Consider the following 23,875-nt stretch of genomic DNA (forward strand, 5'->3'; position numbering starts at 1 on the left):
TTCTAGGTAAATGACAATGGGAGGAGGATTAGGCAATCAGGAGAAAAATTCACATACATTATAAAATTACTAAAAAATAAAAGTGAATACAGACTAAATTACTAACACAGGGAACAAATGCCAAAATCTCCCCCAAAATGCCCAGGGAAGAGGAATGCTCTAAAGCTAATAAAAACTAAGCACAGTAAACATATATGAACAAAATGCTTGGGGATATTTTTCCTTTCTAAATAGTCAAATAATGTCCATAGATATGAGGGAGAAAAAGATTTGAACTACAAATGCCTATTTCTAGAGATTGATGAAAGGAAAGTATCTCCTAGAATTTCCTGTAAATTTTAAAAATTAAAGGAGAAAAAGTAGCACATCCATTAGTGGGCTGAACACAGACCTTTCCCAATGGTAAATGCTGAAATCCAGTAGGATAATATAAATAGATCCTTGAGAGGGGAGAGCTTGAACCTCAAAATTTGTATTCACAGGCAGGCAAGCATTCACATAAAAAATAACAGAAGGGTATTTTTCAGATATGCAAAGATAAGGAAATACCTTCCATTTCTGAAAAGACTAACAGAAATTTCAAAGGCATAAAAGCAAATCAATGGAATTTAAAAGAGTAATGTATACTATGTAGCTGGTATAATAACCAAGGAAAACTAGGAGGAGATATCATTAACCTTACCCTTATTGTAATTGCAATTGGATCGTGGTCATTTATTGAAGTATTTGGGTTAAATTTTGAATTAATATCTCTTAGGAAGTGTGGCTTCAAAATATATCCAGAAGCACCATTATCCAAAAATTTCCCATTTTGCAAATCCATAGGCAGACCAGGAGTCTGGAAATTTAAGGCCACTGTGAGAAGTAAGTATTTGATATTGTTAGGCAAGAGGGTAACAGTTAAAGAAAGACAGTTAAGCAAGTCATTGAAATCTAATCACTGATTATATATTTTTATATGTAATAATAGCATCATCAGCCTAATAGCTGCTGATTTTTAACCTTTTCCCTCTTCCCATGTCTATATTACTGTGTGTTGGTCAGTTGCAAAGTTTAACCTATAAATTAAATTACAATATGCATTTGAATAAAGAAATCAAAACAGCATACAGTATGGATTACAGGAAACCAATGTACATTTCAGATAACATTCAAGAAATATAAAAATAAAAAGTAGTCCATTAATTCAGGAAACAAAGGCACCAATTATATCACAAACTTTGAAGTCCAGCAGGTGCTGTTGTCATTTGAAGACAAAGTAAGAGACAGAATTATAATTGTTAAAGCATAACACTGTGTACAATATCACCCTGCAACCCCAAAATGTCTCCCACCACTGCTGGTTCCATGCCCCATTCTGCTCAAGCCTAGAGGCGTTGTTAAAGTCCAGTAGTAGAAATGTTTAACACCTGACACTGGCCAGTTAGTGCCAGTCCTGTACAGGCTGTGCATTGGGAATTCAGACAACCTGTGAGGAAACATAACCAAGTTACATGATTCTGTCCAGTTTCAAGATTGAATCCAGAAGTCAATGCAAACCATAAATGACAGAGGTCACCTGATTTGAAGAGCCCTGTAGTTCAACTTTCAAGCAAAGGAATTTGATCTCAGAGTCTTCTGCTCATTTTGGTTTCCTTGTTCTTTTCGACGGCCACTTGTCCCCACAACACTTCATGAACTGAACTTCTATGCCCTAAACTCCACCTGGATTTATCCTCTCCAGGCCATCGACAAATGAATGCAACTCTAGAGATGAGTGATTCAGTATTGAATGCCTGAATCTAAAACCTCAAAGGCCAAAAAGTCCTTTATAGAGAGCTTATTTGTTAATTCATAAAATGAATGCATTTTAACTTATTTTTCCAAACAACTCAATATTCTATATAACATACCCATTTGACAGCCTATATTCCAAAATTCTTGAGGATTAAAGTTAGAAGAGTCTGCTCTCGTTGCTTTGGGATATATTCTGGTAATGAACTTCCTTGTGTGAGAAATAAATTCTTGAACTAAAAACAGGAAGAAAAGAAGGAAGGAAAGAAAGTAAAGGAAGGAAAGGAGGCAAGGAGAAAAAAACTACTAAAACATGAGAGATTTAAAATAAGCCAAACTACTACTTCTATATATAATACAATTTTATGTTTGATTAATATTGATAATTATTGCTTTGGAAAAATTATTTGTAATTCATTAAAATCAAAATTAATCCCATGCCTTTATATTTACTGTGTAATTCAGGATTACTGTTTAATAATAATTTTATTATATAATTTATGTACACTGATAATTCACTTTCCTATTTCTTTTTTTCACATCCAAATTAATTTGAATTTAATATAAGCACACATAAAATGCCAAAATAAAATGCTTTCTTTCTTGAAACAAAATTAATATTTCCCTCACTTTAGTTTATTTTTTAACTTTGATTTTTATATTAAGGTTGAATTACACAGAAGCCAAATGAAGCTATAAGATTTTATTGAAGTTAACTGGATGGAACATTTCCCAGATTCACAGGGTTAAGATTCCCACGTTATCTGCTTCAGCTCACCCCTCCATTCCAGAATCTTCCCTTAAATTCATTAAATTTCTGCTTACAAATGTCCAACAAAAACACTTCCTCTAAAAGCCTATTTTGAATGCCTTTTTACTAATATCTATGTACATATACAGTACATACCTACCCAAACACATATGTCTAATCTCAGGTTTTAAATATATTTCTTATACTTCTACTAACTAACCTCTCATTGAGATTTGAAGCATATTGTTGTGGCTTATATCTAAATGCCCCCCAACAGCCTCATGTGTTCAAAGGGAGGGCTTCAGGAAAGTGGTTGAGTTGTTGGGCGTCCCAGCTCACTCATTTGAAGGTGGGGCTGGTTTGGAAGAACTGGGTCAACAGGAATGTGACCTGGTCTGATGTTCCCCTTCCCAACTCGTCCCTTCACTGTCTCTGCTTCCTGTGCACAATATATTTGCTAGTGGAACTAGATCAGAATTATTTCCTTCTTCAATGTTTACTATTCTTTAGGAGGCCTCATGCATTTAAAAATTACTATTAATTTCATCAACACTTAGTTTTAAGAGTTGCATGCTTCTCAAGATATAACTAAGCATGAGTGCACCACGCACCCTCATCTAGTCCTGCTTGATACCTATCCTTAGGCAAAGCACGTACTATTCTGGTCCTAACGTTTCACACCCACAAAGTAATAAAAGGATTATTACAAGGTCCCATGACATAATACAGTTTTGTGACTTCTGAGACTTATTGTTAGAAATTAAATTAAACATGATTTGTTATTACAAATGCAGTCCATGTTCATTTTAGGAATATGAGGAAATCAAATGAAGAAAAAGAACCATATACAATCTCATCACTCAATTAAGGACCATTGAAAATTGCTTGGTGTGTATTTTTTCTTTCTTCTCTATCTATATGATAATTTTTTAAATTGAGTCATATTGTTTATTCCCTTTTCCAAATTATCAATTTTTACCTACTAAAATAATGTGAGAATTATTCTATTTCAATAACATTCATCTGCCACGTTTATTTTAATGATATTTTTATGGTTGGATTAATACTAGGCATCTTCACAGTACAACTACTGCCAACATCATTAATTATTTATTAATGACTTTGGGTGCTATGAGAAATATGCTACACTCTGCAAAAAAGACAATGGTGCTATATTTTATCACTCTAATTCAGTACTGTCAAGCTCTTTCCAAAATTTTTACAAGTTTTTAATCTGCTGAGATTGAGAGAATCAGAGCTCCTTTTGTTATGTCCAGAGGTCTTATCCTCAGAAACAACAAAAGATGCCCAATAGTTTGAGGGGGCAGAGGTTAGCTAATACAGCAGGTTATTCAGACTCTGTTGCACATATATAGAGTACAAACTCCATTTTACATCCCAATCAAACACACTTGCCTATACGCATACTCTTTATAAAACAGTACAGTACTCCTATCCTATCCTATCCTATCCTATCCCATCTTATCCCATCCCATCCCATCCCATCCCATCTCATCTCATCCATCCTATCCTATCCTGTTCTAATATCACTTCATTTTGTTCTGTTTCATTTCACTCCATTTCATTTACTCTACACTATTTTACTTTATCCTATTATTTAACTGTGATCCAAACTTATTGAGTTTATTTTTTAATCCAAATCCAGAGTTATCATTTGTTTTGGTTTTTAACATTTTTATAAGGCCCTTAAAACATCAGGGTTTTTCTAGTAGGCAGCTTAAGAACACAAACAAAAAGGCACTTCAAAGCCCTTGGACACCAGCGTAGAATCCAACAAGGCTTACCAGCAAACACGTCAGTCTGTGTTTCCAGATAGCTTTGCTCAAGTCAGTGGTAGGCACTGATTTTCTTATTCTAGTCTTCCCACATAAAATGGTAGATGATTGCAATTTTTTGAGGATAATTCTTATTAAATTAGTTTTGAATCCCTTTTAAAGTTTAGGACATTCCCTGTCATATGAGCTCAAAACACTGATGCGTTTGCTTCCCATTTGTTTTCCAGGCCTGTGCCATCTTTGATGCTATCAAACAGAAGAAAGTCCCCATACTTAGAAGTTAACAGAAAAAAAGAAGAAACACAGACAAATGTGACCTCTGGAAATGGCAGGGACAATGCACACTCCAGGGGTCCACCCTGTGTGCCATTTCCTGCCCCTCCCTCTAACAGGCATAGAACCTCCACATCTAAAGTTACCTCTTAGTTGCCCACTGAATCCACAAATTTCTTTCCTGTCTCAATTCTCAATGCCATAAGCTTCTTATTTCCTCCCTGCTTGAAGTCTCTCGCACTGCTTCTAAGACTGCGATCTTCCCCAGTGCAAGTTTCCTCCCAAGATAAAACTCAGTGTCTTGCAAGTCAGCTCAGCTACCTCTGAGGTACCCCAAGTGGCTCTACCATCCCAATCGCCCAATCCAGCCCCGTGGATGAAAGTATCCACCCTGGACAATCCCAGCCCAAACTGTCATGACCCAAAGAAGACAACCAGTGGCTAAATTCTGTGAAACAGAACTAAACTTGAGGCATTAAACTAGCACTCCTTTCTAAATTATGTTTAATATGTTGAAGTCTTTTGAGGATATATACTTTATAAATACCACTGACCCATCTTAACATCTCAGCCATAACTATAACTGATTTGAATACTTCATCTATTTGAATTGTAACATTTTACCTTTCAATTTGGAAAGTTTTCGGGCTTGTGTCTCCCCAATAGAATTACTTTCATTAAATTGCTGATATTGTTTGGAATACTGAAAACTTCTGAACTTCTCAGATTTAGTATAAATGACAAGATCAGATAAAGCAAGAGCTATTTTTAGCTTCCTGGTCTAAAAAACAAAAGGCAGTAATTTCACATTTTTATACTATTTGAAAAATGTCACTTCTAATAAAGAAAACAATCTTTAAAATATATTTTTTTACACTTTTCATAAGGCTGACCCCTCAAAAACTACTTGGATAAGTCAATGTGACTATTTTATGACTATAATATTTAATGATACTATAAGCAGGCTTAAGTTTAAAATCTCAATTAATGCAATAAGTATTATGGATGAAAATTATTACTATATTCTTTTCCCCAGAGATCTCAGCTTATTTTCATGATTTTTAAAAATTTAGAAATTTCAGTCATGACTAAATATATTTCCAGTTTGAATCAACATTTTGGTATATGTCCCTCTAAACCAATCAGTTGGAATCTCTTTTCTCTCTTAAAAAGCATATTGTTTGTACCCAGCATCCGTTTCCTCTAAATTTCTGTTAGATACTTCTTTAATTTTGTTTTGAGGAGATATCTCTTGCTTGTGCTAGATCCATGTATTTACCTGGGCCACATGAATCAGAATTGTTCATTCCCCATCATTAGTAATGGTTAAAGGCTTTATAGATAAATCTTAGTCGACAGAAAAAATTGTTCTCTGCTAAGAAAAAAGCATTCTGCTCTGTATGAACTTAAAAGGATATAAAGCAGAATTTTGCAATAGATTTGGGTAAATGAGACCAAAGTTGGAGAAAAAAATGATGTTCTATTGACCTTGTTTGAGATGCTAAACCAAATGATATTGCAAATAAATTCCTTTCCCTAAAATTTTTTATCTGGATAGGTAAATTAAGTACGTCTCATTTTATTTAAACAGTGCAAGCTAGTGATCTTTTTAGAACACAGTAATACTCATGCTTACAAAGCTGTACGTATTTTAAACCTTAATCTTTTATCTACATCTACTTGAGATCAGAGAATGCTTAGTACATAAGGAATCATAATAATTGCCAACTATAGTGGAAAACAGTGAAAGGTGGTACAGGAAAACAGATAGCTTTAAAATTTTGCTTGCCACTGTCAGTTGTTTCAAAGTGAATTTTAAATGATAGAATTGAGTTTTTAGGAGGAAAAGAGTCTCCCCTCAAGAATATTTTCAATTGTCCACCAACAAGAAAATTAGAAAATTTTCGATCACTTGTAAAATATTCATGAGGCTCCAGCTCACCTTTTTCTTCTTGGAAAAAAGTGATGCTGCAGGCAACTTCCTTGTCTCCGCTTCCTTTCCTTGGTTGACTCTTGATGAAGAGCTATCATTTTCCTTCACAGCTTTCAATTCCTCCTCATCCTCCTCTACTTCCAGCTCCTCCTCTTCCCACACCCCAACCATACTGTGTTTATCAGAGCCTATCCTTTCACGAGTTTCCTTTAAGGTTCCTATTTTTTTATTTTTAACTAAGATTTTGAATTTCAACGCCTGTAGAAACAGTTGGCAGAAGAGGTACAGTTATTCATTTGTAGATAACTCGCACTGAAACACTCATTAAAAAACACTTCATCTTGTTTTCCATTAGCCTAATGTAGTAAGGTACACAAGACCTCCCTTTCCTGCAACCCTTGTTGTGCGGTGATATTACAGCACTGACTATAATTTACCCTCAAAAATATCTGTTGATGAGTGGAACTTACTATATCCTTTCTGTTACATTTCAGAAATTTCTTCTATTTAAAAAAATTGAAATATGTGAAAAGCAGTGTAGATGTTGGTTAAGCTTGGCTGTGCCCATTTGATTGGCCTGGGAGCTGCCTGGGGAACTAGTAAGCTGACTTCCAGGAGTGTCTGGATGGGTAATGCACATGCGACCTTGGGTAGTATATCTGGTCCTTCACTCCTTCTCTAATGCTGTTCCCTGCTCTGCTTCTATGCCTGAGCAATTTTGTTCTGTCACATCCTTCTTCCATGATGTCCTTGCCTTGGAGCTGGCTGGCCATGGACTGAACCTCCCAAAACCAAATGAGCCAAATTAAACCTGTCTTCCTTCAAATCGTGAGTGTTGGGTATTCTGTCTCTGGGATCAAGAATTGATTAATATATTATATATAAATTAAAATACTTGCTACTTTATTAAAGCTAGAAGGTTACTTCTGGTAGTAAATACTTTAGATCATTGCTCTCATAACTAATATGATATCAGGTATATAAAAATGTCGATTAGTGTCTGGCATGGAGTGTAAAATACATCAAAGATTTACACATAAAAGCCTCATCAGTTTTGACTATATTATATGCAGGCATTAGCTGCTTAATAATATTTCTTGTCCATAAATCCAGGAATATGGCAAAATTTATCACTGTCAGAGTTGCTGATGTATATCTGAAACTTCTGATTCCATTCCATCACTTATTTACCTTTGCCCTGTTCAAAACTTCACTCATTTAACAAATACATGTTTAAATACCTGCTGTGTTATCTAGAACACTGAATTCTGGATTCTAAAATAAAAGATCTTTCTCGAAAGAATTTTGATTCTTTTTTCCCTTTTGTTAACCTAGCTATCTGTTCAAGTTATGTCACTACCTTTAGTCTTCTCCCATTTACTATGACTCATATCATCCCCTGAATATGGAATTTACCAAAGTGAACTCACTGTGCAAACCACAAGCAAACATATTATCAGAGGAATTGTTAAGGGGACAAATTTCTGAGGTCTTGTTCAATATTGGGAAGTCAGAATCTTGAATTGTGGAGCTGCAATCAGGCCTCCTTAACAAGTCTCCAGATTTTTTTTACACAATGAAGAATGGAGTATGAACAAAAGACTATCTCTAATTTCTCATTTACTTGTCAGAAACCATCCCCTTACTTTAGTGTAGAAATTAAAACTTCAATTGTGTACTGTAATGAAAAAAAAGCTGTATGTAGCAAGAAAAAGTTACAATTCCAGAATTAGAGCGTGATTCTGAGATTTAATCTCTGATGATGAGTTCCCAGCATTTCACATAAATTCTTTAATACTGTTTTCTGTCATAGCGGAATACATTTGGCAGGTGGACATCTTTAAGAGGTGAGTAAAGAGTAAACCCTGATTTTATTTTCATTTATTAAATAACTTGTTTTTGTATCTCTTAGTTCTATTATAAGTCTTATATTTCTTGTCACTAATATAAAAACACTTTCATTTTTAAATTTCAGGCTTAGTTAAATAAGATAACAAGAAATGTAAAGATTAATATTGAAATATTACAGAAACTGCTCTAACACCATAGCCAAAATTTGGGTAATGAGCCAGCAAAGGAAACTAAGGATTAGTCAGAGAAAAATAAAGCCTAAAGACCTTAGTGTGATGGAAGAAAATATTCCAAGGAAAGCAAAAAGGGACACACAAGCCATAATGTTGCAGAGTGAGCAAGTCAGGTGAAGGCTGAAATGTATCCTCAGGAAGGTCTTTAACGGTCAAGGTGAGAAGCTTACTGTGGAGCAGAAGGAAGAGGGTGGGTTACAAAGAGACGTGGAAATAGAACTGTGCACTGTGAACTGTGAGTGAATATAAAAAAAATACTCAACTAGAGAAAGAAAGTCTGATGTCAGAGGTGGGTGCCATTTTAAACAAATACTTGAATATGCTCAAATAAAGGTGGAAATATGTTCTAGAGAGACATTAAAAAGATCAGATTTTTAAAAGGTGAACCTCTTCCCCAAGTGTTGAATATTGGCTGTAGGTTCTGTTTACAGCCTGCACTTCCTGCCTCTTATGCTTTTGCCTATGAAACTTACCAATTTCCTGATGCCTAATATTAATAACCTTGAAATTATGATGCATGACAGTCAAAATGTGAGATTTGCATGTATCTCTATACATTTCCTTTATAATCCTTTTCATCCACCTACATACACAGGTGAACGTTTCCTCGGCAACACATGATAAAGGTTCACCTCACTAAATAACCAAAGCTAAGCATTTTCATGGGTCTTTAACCTCATCTCATGAGCCAATATAACAGGGACATTTTACTGTTTGTTCGTTCTTCACCTGAGCTTCTGAAGCAAAGCATTACCTCTGGTGAAGGTAGGCTGTCCGGAAAGCCGTCAAGTATGTCAGAAAGCAGGAAATGTCCAAAAGTAGTCTGCAAAATGTTAGCCATCACTTCCTGCTGTGAAGGAGAGCAGTGATTTTCTAAAGAGAGAACCACCGGGTACTCAGATGTCTGAAAAATTAACCATTGCTGTGATTATTATCAACACCTTTAAATAATCTAATGCAATTAATGTAATATTAATATAACTTAATTTAAAGTCTACTTCTAATGCTCAGCACCTTTGCAAAACTGTTACATATTATCAGTAATTTTGCATTTGACAAAAATGGAAATTATTACCATATGCATCAAAAATACAGAAAAAAACCTGACACATCTATCAGTGGATGTTTGTTTAAATAAATGATGTCAGTCATAAAAAGAAATTAAGCAGACACATTAAGAAGATAGAACTATATATACCATTATAGAAAATCACTATAGTATAATGGTTTTCTATCTTATGCAGAAAAACAAGTTTCCTGCTATAATTTGTATGTTGCATGTTCCTAGTGTATCAGTATTAGTTAAGTCGTGGAAACTTTCAGAGGTGGATCCTAGTTGAGATCCTCTGATCACAGAAGGCAGCCCCTTGCAAAGGATCCTGAGATGGTGCACTTTCCTTATTTTTCTCTTTGCTGTCCTGACAATGAGATCAATGATTTTCTTCTGCCCTGATGTATGGCCTCAGCCAAGCTTTGGGGGCAAACGACCATGCACTGAAACTTTCAAAATAGTAAGACAAAATGATTCTTTCTTCTTTTTTAAAATTGATTGTCCCATATATTTGGTGCAGTAACAGAATGCTGACTAACTTGTTGCAAAAGAATAATATTGCACATTTTATTTTTAACACATATACACATATGTACACACACACATACATAGATACATATTTAAGTATTTCAAAATCTCAAGGAAAACCTTAATACTGATGAGTTAAGGGAAATGTTAAATTTCTGCCTTTTCAAATTTAAATCCTATTATCAAAACATGTTGCTTAAGAAATCAGAAACAAAGGTAAAGTAAAAATAAGGAGTCAAATCAGAAAATATTTTTAAAGTAGAGCCAGGATGATTTGCTGATGTAATAATGGAAGGCTCTGAGAAAAGAGAACAGTAAAGTTGACAACAATGACTGTACTTTGAGCACATGAAAGGCCATCAGCTGAGCTAGAAAAGGTCATGGGAAGAGCAAGAAAGAGCAAGAATGGCAAAAAAAAAAAAGAAATATCAGAGCTCAATATTAAATATGAGTGTTCAGTCAAATGTGCCAATTCAATAGCCAAGTAGAAATGTCACAGCAATAACCATGTAGAAATGTCACAGATGTGATTGCACATATTTACTTTGATTCAAGGTAGAGTCTGAAGGAGAGGTATGGATGTAGAAATCATCATAAATTAAAAAGAATTGATGCCTTACCATAATGTTTCTATATTAATGAGGAAATTTTTAATTTGATATTTTTATTTTGGAAAATATGTGTTTCATACTCTAGGCTAGTAAATAATGGAACAACAGATTAAATTTGTGATTTTTAAATTTGTATTTGCAGATTTGTAAGTTCATTAGGTACACATTAAGTGGTGAGGAACATTTTCTTAAGTCACTTCAATTATAGTACAATTAAAGAAAAAAGTATATAAAGTTTTTAAAAATTGAAATACTAGAAAATACATAATTTTATGAATGGGACCAAACCCTATTCAAAACACTCTAACGTTGAGAGTTTGCTAATATCCATCCAATTTATAATTAGGATTTGTAAGATGAATTTAGTTATATAAAGAACTAGAACTTTAAATCTGTAACTTTAGTGGGTTCAGACATCCTTCAGAAGAGGGCAGTTGGCCGGGAATTATTTTACAGAGGGACCAGGTGAGGTCAGAACTCACAGCAGGTTCTGGCTTCATCTAGCGAACCCCAGCCAAGTCCAAACCTACAGGAGGTGCCAAGAATGATGCAGGCTGAATGGGTTGGATTCCCAACTCATGGCCAGAAACCAGCCTGAACTGCAAAGGAAATAAAGACTCAGGCTCACTGAGATTATCCACTACCTAAAGCTATTGCTAGCTTTCTAGGATTAATCAACATGAATATGGACTCTGTCTTTCCAAATTATCTACCAGAGAGAGCAGAGACAATCCCTGAAGTGGACAATTTTTTTGTTTCATTTCTTTTTGTCTTTCTCTTTTCTTTTCTTTTTTGGGTTTGGATTTTTCTTCATTGTTTGTTCTTATTTTTATATAAGTGTGAACAGTTTCTAATTTTTGTTGTAGTTTTACTGTGTTCTTGTTTGTGTTTCTTCCTTCTCTGTTTCCCACCTGTCTTCTGTATCAGTTTCCCAAAGTTTGTATGATCCTCTTTTGTCCTCCAGCCTTACTTCTGAGCTCTTCCTCTTCTTCTATATCTCTGTCTTCCCCCCAGCCCCTTTTAAATTCTTCCCTTAAAGGTAAAATACAGGTGGGAAATTAATAGCCATCTCAATTTGTCATTTTCTAGTCTATGTTTAATGTTATAGCTACTGCTGATTGACCCACTTTAATCACAGTGGCAAAATTATTCTAACTGGTTTTTATTCCAGGTATACCAAGACTGAGATTGTTTAAGAATGATAAAAAGCACGATAGAGCAGTTCTAAAGAACCAGGGACAGAGCAAGTAGCAGCAACTTATGATTCTCGATAAATTGATGAGGTGGGACCTTGCAACAGACTCAAAACCCAAAAGCCAGCAACACCTAGAACACACCTTTGAGAAGGAGTCATTTCCTAAGGGTTCTAAATACTGGCAATAAAGTTACTTACCATAGGCAATTTATAATCATCAACCCAGGAATTAAACTAAAAAAAAAAAAAAAGAAAAGAAAACGAGAAGACTCCTAAAAATATGTAACCCCAGATGTCAAGCCCACCGAAGGTAAAACCAGGGGGCAATGAGTAGAACACTGTGAAACCCACTCACCTGGACTCTGAAGTGGTAACAGCAGATGTAACAAAACAAATGAGAGAGGCTCCAGAAAAAAGTCAAATCAGAAGTAATTTCTCAGATGAGTACAGAGATGGTGACCATAGTGAAAGATATGTTTGTACAGGAGGTGCAGATTAAAAAGAATAGAAAAGCTTAGGAAAATTATGGAAACCATGAATGCCCAACATAGAAAAGAAACAGAGTCTATAAAACAGATTCCAATAGATACCCAGGAGATTAAAATTTCCATTGATAGTATGCACAGCAGAATGAACCAATGTGGGGACAGAATCTCAGATACAGAAGACAGCATAGCAGTTAGCAATCATGAAAGCAAATGTTTTTAAAAAAAATAGCAAGAGACCACATAAAATCAAACCACTAGCTGCCAGAAGACATAAAGAAGAATAATATAAAATTTATTGGCATCGATGAAAAAGATAGCACAAATAACAAAAAAAATTTTGTTCAGAGATGTCACTGAAGAAAACTTCCCTGGAAAAGTAAGAAAATTTGACATACAGATAAGTGAGGCCTATGGGACTCCAATTAACCATGATAAAAATAAATCTACACCAAGCCATATAATAGTCAAGATTTAGAAAATTCAACACAAAACAAAATATTAAAAGCTATTAGGGAAAAGAAACAAATCTCCTATAAAGAAAAGCCCATCAGAGTCACAATAAAAACTTCTCAACACAAACACTCAAGATCTTGAGGTGAAGTATTTCAAGCTCTAAAGGAAAACAATTTCCAACTAAGTTTGATGTGCCTTGCAAAACTATCATTCAAAATTGATGGAAACTAAAATAGTTCCACGACAGAGAACACCTGAGAAAATTCATGAACACAAAATCTATATTCCAAAGTATCCTGAAGGACATTGTATAAAGAGATAACAAGTATTATAACTCCATAAATCATCACAGAAAAAATCTATCTCGCAAGGCAAGCAATTTAATAGAGGGGGGAAATGGAAACTACCAACGGGAAAATAACAAAACAAACGTAAGTCAATATGTATCAGTTATAACACAACATAAATAGCCTCAATTCACCAGTCAAAGGGAACAGACTGGCTCAGTGGATCAAGAATAAATATCCAACAAAATGCTGCATGGAAGAAACACACCTAACTCAAAAAGTAATTCACAGACTGAAAATCAAAGGATAGAAAACAATACTGCATGTGACAGAAACCAGGAAAAAAAAACTATTCTATTTGCAGACAAAATGGATTTCAAGCCAATACTGATCAAGACAGACAAAGAAGGTGGTTATATACTTGTACAGGGAACAATTCAAGAGGACACACACAATCATAAATATATGTGCACCGAATACTAGTGTGTCCAATTATATAAAACAAACATTAACCAACATGAAAAATCAAGTAAGTACTAATACAATTGCAGTGGAGGACATCAGTACCCCACTGTCACAGATACAGATCAACTAGACAAAAAAAATCAACAAATATCAGAAATGAATCAAACTTTTGAACAAATCTATTTAGTAGATATCTACAGAGTTTTCCAACTCACATCTGAATATACATTCTTCTTAGGTGTACAAGGGACATTCTCCAAAATAAATCACATAATAGATCATAGAACATGCTTAAGTAAATACAAAAGAAATGAAATTATTCAGGTCATAGTGCAATGAAATTAGAAATCAGTGGCAAAAAAACTGCAAAAACATCATAAACATGTGGTAATTAAATAACATCTTTATGAACAACCAGTGAGCCACAGACTAAATTAAAGATGAAATTAGATTGTTTCTACAATTAAATGATAATGTCAATACAATGCAACAGAACTTATGAGACAAAATGAAAGCATTCCTAAGAGGGAAATACTTAATGTCGAATACCCATGTCAGGAAATCAGAGTGAGCTCACATTAATAATTTAATATTGAACCTCAAGCTTCTAGAAAAAAAGACCAGGTCAAATCCAAAGCTTGTAAAATTGAGAAAACTAAAAAGATTGGAACATAAATTAATGCAATGGAGACTAAAAAGCAATATAATGTTTAATGAATTAAAAAGTTGGTTCTTTGAAAGATTAAATAAAATTGACAAACTCTTAGACCATGTTATTTTTTAAAAAGAAAAAAGACTCCAATCCATGAAATTAGGAATTTAAAGAGTGAAATAACAATAGATCCTACAGAAATCCATAGAATCATCTATATATACTTTGAGAACTTGTATATTGTAATATAATTGGAAAATCCTGATGAATTGGACAGATCCCTAGATATATATGTATTATCAAAGATAAATCAAGAATGTATTAAAAATTCCATATAAACCAAAACAGTCAGTGAAATTGAAAATCTAATTCAAAATCTATCAACAAAGAAAAGTGCAGGGCCTAACAGATTCACGGCTGAATTCTACAAGAAATTTAGAGAACACCCACAGTACTTAAAATGTTTATTAAATTGAAAGACAAACAATATTCCCAAATTCATTCCTGAAAATAAGCATTACCCAGGTACAAAAATCAGAGGAGGATTCAACCAAAAATGAGAACTACAGGTCAATCTCCCTAACGAACATGGATCCAAAAGTCCTCAAAAAAATACTAGCAAACAGAATTCACCAAATCTCAAGAAGATTGTACACCATGATCAGGTAGGATTCATTCCAGAGATGCAGGAATGGTTCAACATATCTAAATCAATAAATATAATACAGCATATTAACAAAGTCAGGGACAAAAACATATTATGATCTCAATAGATTCAGAAAAAGCATTTGATAAAGTACCACTTCAATTCATGACAAAAACCCTTCAGGAAACTGGAGTAGAAGATCTTTATCTCAATCTGACAAAACTCACAAAAAACAAGCCAATAGCCAAAATCATACTAACTGGTCAAACTAAAAGCTTCTACTCTAAAATCAGGAGCAAGACAAGTATGTCCATTGTCACAGACTTACTCAGTATAGTTCTGTCACATAAGCCAGCACAAAAGCACAAGAGGAAGAAATTTTTAAAAAATAAGGGCAGAAAAGGAAGAAATTAAATTATCATTATTTTGTATGACATAATACTATACACAGACGACGCTTAAAATTTCACCAAAATACTTTTGGAAAAATTCAGTGGTGTAGCTGGATACAAACTCAAAAATCAATAGCATGTTTGTACAGAAATTACAGACTCACTGAGATAGAATTAGGTAAACAACACCTTTCACAACAGCATCAAAAATAACGAAATACTTAGGCAGCAACCTAACAAAGGAAGTAAGAGATCTTTATATTGAAAACTATAGGATGCTGGAAAAGGAAATCTGAAAGGATACCAGAAAATTTAAAGATATCCCTTGTTTTGGAGTAGGAAGAACCAATACACTTAAAGTAAGACGTACTGGGGCTGGGGATTTAGCTCAGCAGCATAAGCGCCTGCCTTGCAAGCAGGCAGTCGTGAGTTTTATCCCTGGTACCGATAAAAAGGAAAAAAACAATAAATAAATAAATAAATAAATAAATAAATAAAGTAGATGTACTCTCAATATTGTTATACAAATTTAATACAATCCCTATCAAAATTCCAATAGCATATCTTATAGAATTAGAGATAATAATCCTAAAATTCATTTGGAACCCAAAGACTCTTATAACATAACAAAGGCAAGGCAGGGGCTATTATAACCCCAGACTTCAAATCATACTACAAAGCTACTGTGATTAAAACAAAACAGCATGGTACTGGCAAAAATCAGACCCAAGGATCAGTGCAACAGATTAGAAGATGCAGAAACAACTCCAGACATACTCACCCACTTTATCTTTGACAAGGTTTCAAAAATCTCCACTGGAAGACAGATATCTTCTTTAATAAATGGTGCTGGAAAAACTGATTTTCCACACACTAAAGATTAAAACTATACCCAAATCTTTCACCACACACTAAACTAAAATTGAAATGGATGAAAGATCTAAATATTAAAACCAATACTAAATCAGCTGGAAGATGAAATAGGCGAAACTCTTCAAAACATTGGTATAGGCAGACTTTATGAACAAACCCCCAACAGCATAGGAAATATTACAAAGAATCAACAACAGAGATCTCATCTTATTAAAAGACTTTTAAAAGCACAGCGAAAGAAACCACCAATCGAATGAAAAGACAACACACAAAGTGTTAAAAAAAACTTTGCCAGCTGTTCCTCAGATAAAAGAGTGGTATCTAAAACATATAAAGAACTCAAAAAATCAAGTTCTCCACATATAAAAACTCAATATACAAATGAGCATAAAAATAAATTCCAGAAAAAATAGCTCCTATCAAGAAATCAACCAGTAGCAAATGCTGATGGGGCTGTAGGGAAGAAGAACCCTTCTCCATTGGTGGGATTGCAGACTGACGTAATCACTGTGGAAATCAGTATGGCAGTTCCTCAAAAAACTAAGACTAGAGGTTCCATTTGACCCAGCTATCCCCCTTCTTGGATTCTTCCTGAAAGAACTAAAAGCATCATACCACAGTGATGTATGCTGCTGCTATATAAGCACAGCCTGTAATACATAAATCTTGGAAACAGTGTAAATGCCTATTAAATGATGAATGGATAAAGAAGATGTTGGTTTTTTTATACAATGGATTACTACTCTCTGTCATGAAAAGGATAAGTTTAAGACATTTCTAAGTGAATGGATGCATCTTAGTATCATACTGTTAAGTGAAATAGATGAAAAACACGTATAAATACAGAATTTTCTGGTGTGAGAAACCAAAAGTGTAAATAAGAACCAAAATGCATAATAGATATTGTGAAATAGGAAGAATATGTTCAAATGAGAATGCAAACTAGAGAGGGAAGGGGAAAAAAGCAAAGAGGAAAGAAGGAAAAAATTGAAACAAAGCTTTTAAAAATAAAGAGGGGAAAAGAGAAATGGGAAAAAAGAAACAAGTTATATTATATTCAGGTACAAATTCCCTATAATGAGTGTGATCATTATGTATATCTAAAGTGTACCAATAAACTTAATCAATAAAAAAATCTGTAACTTTAATCAATTGAATAACAATTTCAAAGTAAACTTTCAAATGTTCTTTGGTATTGCAATTACAGGTATAAATAACAGCAACAATCTAGATACTGCATTATTGATATTATCCAGGTTTTTAGAAAATAAAATAGTTATTTATTGGAAAAATGTTTACTATTATTCTGATTGATATTTTTAAAAATTTTGGGCCATGACCTATAACAAAAATATTACATTTAACCCCATTACACATACACAGGGGTGCTCCCCCATGCACACACACAAGATTTAGAAGTAAGTTGCATAAAATAGCATGCACTTTACTGCCTGAGTGTAACTTTAATAAACATAGCTTTAACCATGCACTACATTGACATTAATGCCTACTAATGTGTTATAAGCCACAGCTTAAAATGCGCCTGGTCTAAACCTAGGCCAAGCAGTATAGGATTTTGAAGAGAGTAAATTACAATTGATTCTTTTTAAATAAAAACAATTTTTAAAAGATAGACTCATACCATGAATGCATATCTGCTTATTGACTGGATAACAGTTTTAAACAGAAGCTTGCTGGTGAGTGTATAGCCATGGTATACCACAGGTTCACCTTGTGATCCATCCCAGCAGTCAATTTCCAAACACCGGCATCCTTTCACGAGGGCACTAATAACATTTAAACAAAATAACATGTCATTCCCAGACAGATAACAATGTATACCATAGTCAAGATATTCCAAAAATCATTTGTGATTTTGCAACAAATGCATAAATTCATAAGAACAAGACTAGTCTCTAGATTAAATTTACAACCTAAAAAAGAAGAGCAAAGTACCCATGAACTCGGGAGCTTTCTAGCCAAATATTCTATCTTTTATTGTTATTCAAACCTTAGTTCAGAGAGAAAAGAAAGCTGCCTGAGTCCATACCCCCAAATCAAATAATTTTGGCTAGAGTGATGTCTATTGTTAGATTAAGTTTCTTTGGAATGAGATTACATTCAAAGCCATTTCAGAATTTCAAATTTTTTTCTGATTCTTTCCTCAACTCAAGTTCTGAGGAATAGAATACATGGTCAGAAGAGCAGAGGAGGAGGAAGAGAAAGGGAAAGGGAGGAAAGGGAGGGAGGGAGGATCACACAGAGACAGAGAGAGACAGAGACACAGAGAGACAGAAAGAGAGAGAATATCTCTGGATGGAGAGGAAGACAGAGAGCTTGCGAGCTTAGTAGACATTCTTTATCTTCTCAGTTTTTTGTAACGCTCTCTCCTAATTCTCACCCATGTCAGAGCTAGGGAAAATTAAAATTTATACAAAGGAAACAAGAATACTTTAATCTATATCTCTTTTAACTCATAAATTTACTGGGAAAAACTTAAAAGCTACCTCAGATTACACCAAATTCACAAACTTATCTGATGTAAGGTAATATATTTCCACTTCAGCTAATACCTAAAACTGAGTTTCATTTTACATCTGTCCAATAAATCTATCTCTTGACCTGACATAAATTCCATTTTAGGGATATAGTCATTTGTGCCCACTGAGTTTAAATGAATTTCAGTGTTTTTACTTGTCAGTTGGAGCTGACTGAACTCAGAATTTTTACTGACTCAATACTAATGAATATACATAGAGACATCTCAAAGTCTGCAGAGCCAACACAGAGGTCACTGTATGCCACTATAAAATAGGTTATTTTTGTCAGAGTTCCCTAAATATATTGGTATATTTTTAAAAAAATGTTCTTGCTGATTCCTGCAAATGCATATATAGCAATAAGAATTTTTTTCACAGTCACATGCATTTACTTACATTTTAAACTGAAGGAGCAGTAATTTTTATTTGAAAGTCTATTATTCTTATAGAATTGTAACATATTTTTCTCTCTATGGTGTTTCTGTTTAAATGATCTGAGTCAAACACATGACTTTAAAAATCATCTACATACTGATGACTTCCAACCCTGTTTTTCCAGTCTGGATATTCCTTCTGAATTCCAGAAACATATATCACACTGTTTGATCCAGATCTTTGATAACTAATTATATCTCAATTAACAGAATCCTTGCTTTTTCCTTACATCCTACAATGAGCTTTTCTCTCCAACTTTACAATTTCAGTTAGCAGGGTCCTGTGTACTTGGTCATTGGGCCAAAAATCTTGATTCTTCTCTCTCCCTTGTACTCTTCTTCAAATTCCCTGTTATCCCTTATTGGCTCGGCCTCCTCAAAATATCTCAAATTCAGTCACTTGTTCTGGCAGTTATGATTCCATGAGTTCACCATCTACATAGCAATCATCACCTGGCCTGCTAAAATATCTACCCAAGTCATCTTTGACCTCTACTCTTGCTCTATCTTTCCTCTGAAGAAAACCTGTGACATGCTATGGAAGAAAATCTCTCCAGCGTCTTCTCAGTGCAATCGCTGTCAACCAGACCCTTCTTCACTATCCACCTCAAATTTATCTGCCTTCATTCATAGTTTGCTTGTTTTCAACTATATTTCTTGACTCCTCTTGTTTAAATGTGCCAAGCGCTTATCACCGTTTCTGTCCAGTGTATCTTTCCTATCAGATCTTTTCATGAAACCTTATTTATGGCCACTCAGGGTAAGAAACTTTCCTAGCAACATCCCCTAAAATTTGTACACAGATGAGTGGCTTTGTTCATCTTTCTCACTATCATATCTCTGCTACCTGACTAATTTGAAGCCAAGTATTAATACTAGAATATAAATTGAGGATTCAGCAGGAATTACCCTTCATATAGTAAATTACTTGATATATAAATCTATAAAAATCATTATCACTGAATGCTGGATCATGCAATTTCTTAATAGTGTCTTGATATTACATTAATTTTAGTCATATTAGTTAAAATCTATGTTTGACATTTGTACAGTATGATAAAAGAAGTCATGTTTCTTATAAGTATTCAAATTATTAACTTTCAGAGGTGCTGTAATCATGGAGATCAGTACACAGGAACTGATACTAATACATACAGCAAATCATGCTGCCATTTCATCCAAAGGTCATCAATATAAGTAGAAATAAAAATTCCTGCTCCCTGTGCATAGCCTGATTTCTGTTCCACATCACTGAGATAAACACTACCAGAAGTTTCCTATAGAATTTATCCTTTCTATTGACCATTTTTAAGTAACAAACTTAAAAATCAAAATAAATACCTTACATATCCCCAAAGGTCACTGGGTCCCACTAATTGATCAGATACCAAATATGTATTATGTGAAGATGAAATAAAATAATCAGTTAGTGGATAGGTCATATCTTGATAAACACTTTTACAGTCCTGTTTAAATAGTAGACATTCAGGCGAATATATGTATCTTGTAAAGCCTTCAAGTGACATCTGATGTGCTTGTCTGACTAGAAAAAGTAAAATTAAAGGGATGCAGAAATACCATTAGTAATAAAAAATTATATCTCACCTACATACTGAGTAGCAAAGCAGTTTTCTAAAACAATCATTTAGAATTAAATTCTTCTACTGAATACCTTTTATTCTTCCACATATAATATATAAATATATAATATATAATAATATATAAAATATATTCAGGAATATATTTTATTTTTTACATTTTAAAAATGCATCTATCATAAATCAATAAAATTCCCCAAGCTATACATCTGACTAACAGGCACTGAGTTAAAGAGAACATTAATGCTCCTCAAAGCTGCCTCCTACTGGCTTGTAAGTCACTGTTCGGCCCACAGCACGTGTTGGTCTGACTGCTGGAAGAGTAGGTTAGCTTCCCCAGCTGCTGTACTTCAAGTGAGCACTCACTGTATATTTGAGAGTCTGATTTCCTTTTCTTCACATTATGTTTCTAAGATTTATTCTATAGTTGTATATAGTTATGCATTGTTCATTTCCATTTCTATACAGCATTCTATTGTTAAAAGCATATTATAATTTATCCATTCTACTGAGTATTTAGATATTTACCTTTGTGGGTGTAATATAAAATGGTGCTACTATTAACAACCAGTACCTGTGTTTTGATGTATATATATATATATATATATATATATACACACACATATTTATGTTCCGTGCATGTCTATGAGTGGAATTGCTGGAATTTGTGTAAGATCGTGTATGGTAATTTATCTATGAACATTTTTACTCAACATAATACCTCTAAAATTATTCAAAACATTGGCTCTAGAACAAGGCAGTCTTGCTCCAAATGCATTTATATGTTGTATGACCTTGAAAGCTTTAGCTGTCCTTACCATGTCTATGAAATGGAGATAACCTGAGAACATGCTCCATAAATGTGAGTTGCTATTGTGGCTAATGATAATTAAATTCCACTCAAAAGAAAAGCTGAATGCATATTCATTTTAGACTAGAGTGTGATCCTTTGATAAGAATTTAATTTCTAGGAATTTATTCTGCAGAAACAGAAACTCAGAAAAAAACTGATGTCTAAAAAATGTTCACATTAGCATTATTTATAAAAACTAAATAGCAGAGAAGAAGCAAATTAAAGCTTAAAATACAGTATAATACTAAGTAACCATTAAAAATAATGTATCATAAAAATATGCAGTGACATAAGTAAATGTTTATGACATCATAAAAAACAAAAAGCCAGCATTCAAAGGCTATTACTATTTTGATTTAAAAATAAAAGCTAAAAAATGCATTAGCAATTTTTATAGATACACAGATCCTCTATTTCAAAACCATATAAATTTACGAATATGGGAACACATTGAGTAAACACATCGTGCATTGTAACAGTGATAATTTGCATTAATGTATTCTTTTTCCCTGTGCAAGTAGTAATCATTGGTTTATGTGTATATCTTTTATAATAGGATGACAAACAAGCTAATTTTGTGACCTCAAAAAACACTGGACTGAAATGAAGATTAAGCTCATGGATTTTTTAAAAATGTAAACTATAATACATACATGTTACATAGCAATGTGAGATGAGTTTGAGGAGCCTAACAGCATTTAGAACTATGAAATTAGAATTAGAATTGGCTCCAGTAAGACTAAAGTGATCAAGGATCCTACAAATGAGATGCAAGGCCTTGGCTGTGTGTGTGCATGTCCATGACAAGTGAAAGCTCAATGGATGAATTGGACAAACAATATAATGTTGTACTAAAAATGGAAACAGTTGCAAAATGTCAGTGCTACAATACCAATATCTTTTTGTATCGTTTACCACTCAGTAGTAACAGTGCCAATGTCATTTTTTTAAATATTTACTACATTAGTGGTACTGACAGTGCACATCTGTTAAGATGGTTGTTTCCAAGGTGCAGTGACACGAGCAGACTATAAATCAGTCATTGCTTCCTTAGAAAAAAAGTCTTATCAAAAAATTAGATAGCCTTCATAATGTAGTTGGTTACCATTCTGGTGCCAGTTTTCTGTCTTGTTGCAAATTTGCAAAAGTTTAATGGTGCTCAGACCAAACTGCTATCAGCATTTCACTCAATGATGTCACTACAGTACTTACAATCCTCCAAAATCTTTTCATGACATTGTCATGAATCCAAAAGCTCACTTCTGGCCTATAAGACCATACACAGTTTGCTATCTGCTCATCTCTCCAAACTCATTTCCTCTTGATTCTCCAAGTTCTAACCACACTGTTCTTTTTCTGTTCCTTCAATTCTTCAGTTCAGGTCCAATTTATCTCTTCCTTGGACATCTGGCACTTCTCTTATTTGGTCAAATGACTTCTTTCATGTCATTTAAGTCTCAACTCTGAAGTCATACCCTCAGAGAAGATTCTTCCAAACACACAACCTAAACATTTACTGTGTCACCTTCCCTGTTGTATTTTTTATAGCACTTGGCACTCTCTGAAATGGCTCTTTTGTATGCTTAATTATTTATGTCAAACTCTTTGTATCCCTCATGAAGACTATGACCTGACTGCCTGCTTCTCCGCTGTATCCCCAGACTCTAGAACTATACTTGGTTATCACAAACTGCTACTTGGATAATTATAAACGTATAATTCAGTGAAGGAAAAGTTTTGGTCTTTGTAGAACTGATATGACCATACGTTAAACACTGGTAGCCTAAACCAACTTGTACTTTGATTCCTTCTTTGTCAAACAAATATTTGGAGCTACTTAGTTAATTTCTTCAGAGTTAATCATTGCGCTTCAACAGTAAGTCTCATACAATTATGTAAATATTTTATTATATTGCCTTTATTATTTAGAAATGAACATAAATTAAGTGTTTTATACATTGAAAGATGGAACAAAGATTCCAAAATATATGATGGCCATTAGCCTAAATGATCATTTAATTTAAAATGACTATGCATTTTAAAACAAAGGAAAATGTGTAGCTGGAGATGGATCTCAGTGGTACAGCATTTGCCTAGCGTACAGAAAGTCTTGAGCTTGCTGGGGTGGGTCATGAGTTCAATCCCTGGTACCAAAAAAAAAAAGCCTTGAGCTCATCCTCCAGCACAGCAAAAATACAA

The 23,875-nt window shown here is 33.9% G+C and overlaps 1 protein-coding gene across 1 annotated transcript in view; it reads right to left on the minus strand.

The window, feature by feature from the left end:
* Plcz1 (phospholipase C zeta 1) overlaps positions 1-23,875 on the minus strand; it is a 44,216-nt gene that overhangs the window by 12,127 nt on the left and 8,214 nt on the right. Inside the window, exons 4-10 of the mRNA XM_063238294.1 lie at positions 20,567-20,768; positions 17,894-18,038; positions 9,365-9,514; positions 6,536-6,784; positions 5,218-5,374; positions 1,893-2,009; positions 683-855 (exon numbers count right to left, since the gene is read on the minus strand). Of these exons, the coding sequence (XP_063094364.1) occupies positions 683-855; positions 1,893-2,009; positions 5,218-5,374; positions 6,536-6,784; positions 9,365-9,514; positions 17,894-18,038; positions 20,567-20,768 (1,193 nt within the window). The remainder of the gene's footprint in view (positions 1-682; positions 856-1,892; positions 2,010-5,217; positions 5,375-6,535; positions 6,785-9,364; positions 9,515-17,893; positions 18,039-20,566; positions 20,769-23,875) is intronic.

The sequence above is a fragment of the Cavia porcellus genome, unplaced genomic scaffold (genome assembly GCF_034190915.1).
Source record: "Cavia porcellus strain 051 isolate PalLab524CR breed Dunkin Hartley unplaced genomic scaffold, mCavPor4.1 scaffold_27, whole genome shotgun sequence".
NCBI classification, from domain to species: Eukaryota; Metazoa; Chordata; class Mammalia; order Rodentia; family Caviidae; genus Cavia; species Cavia porcellus.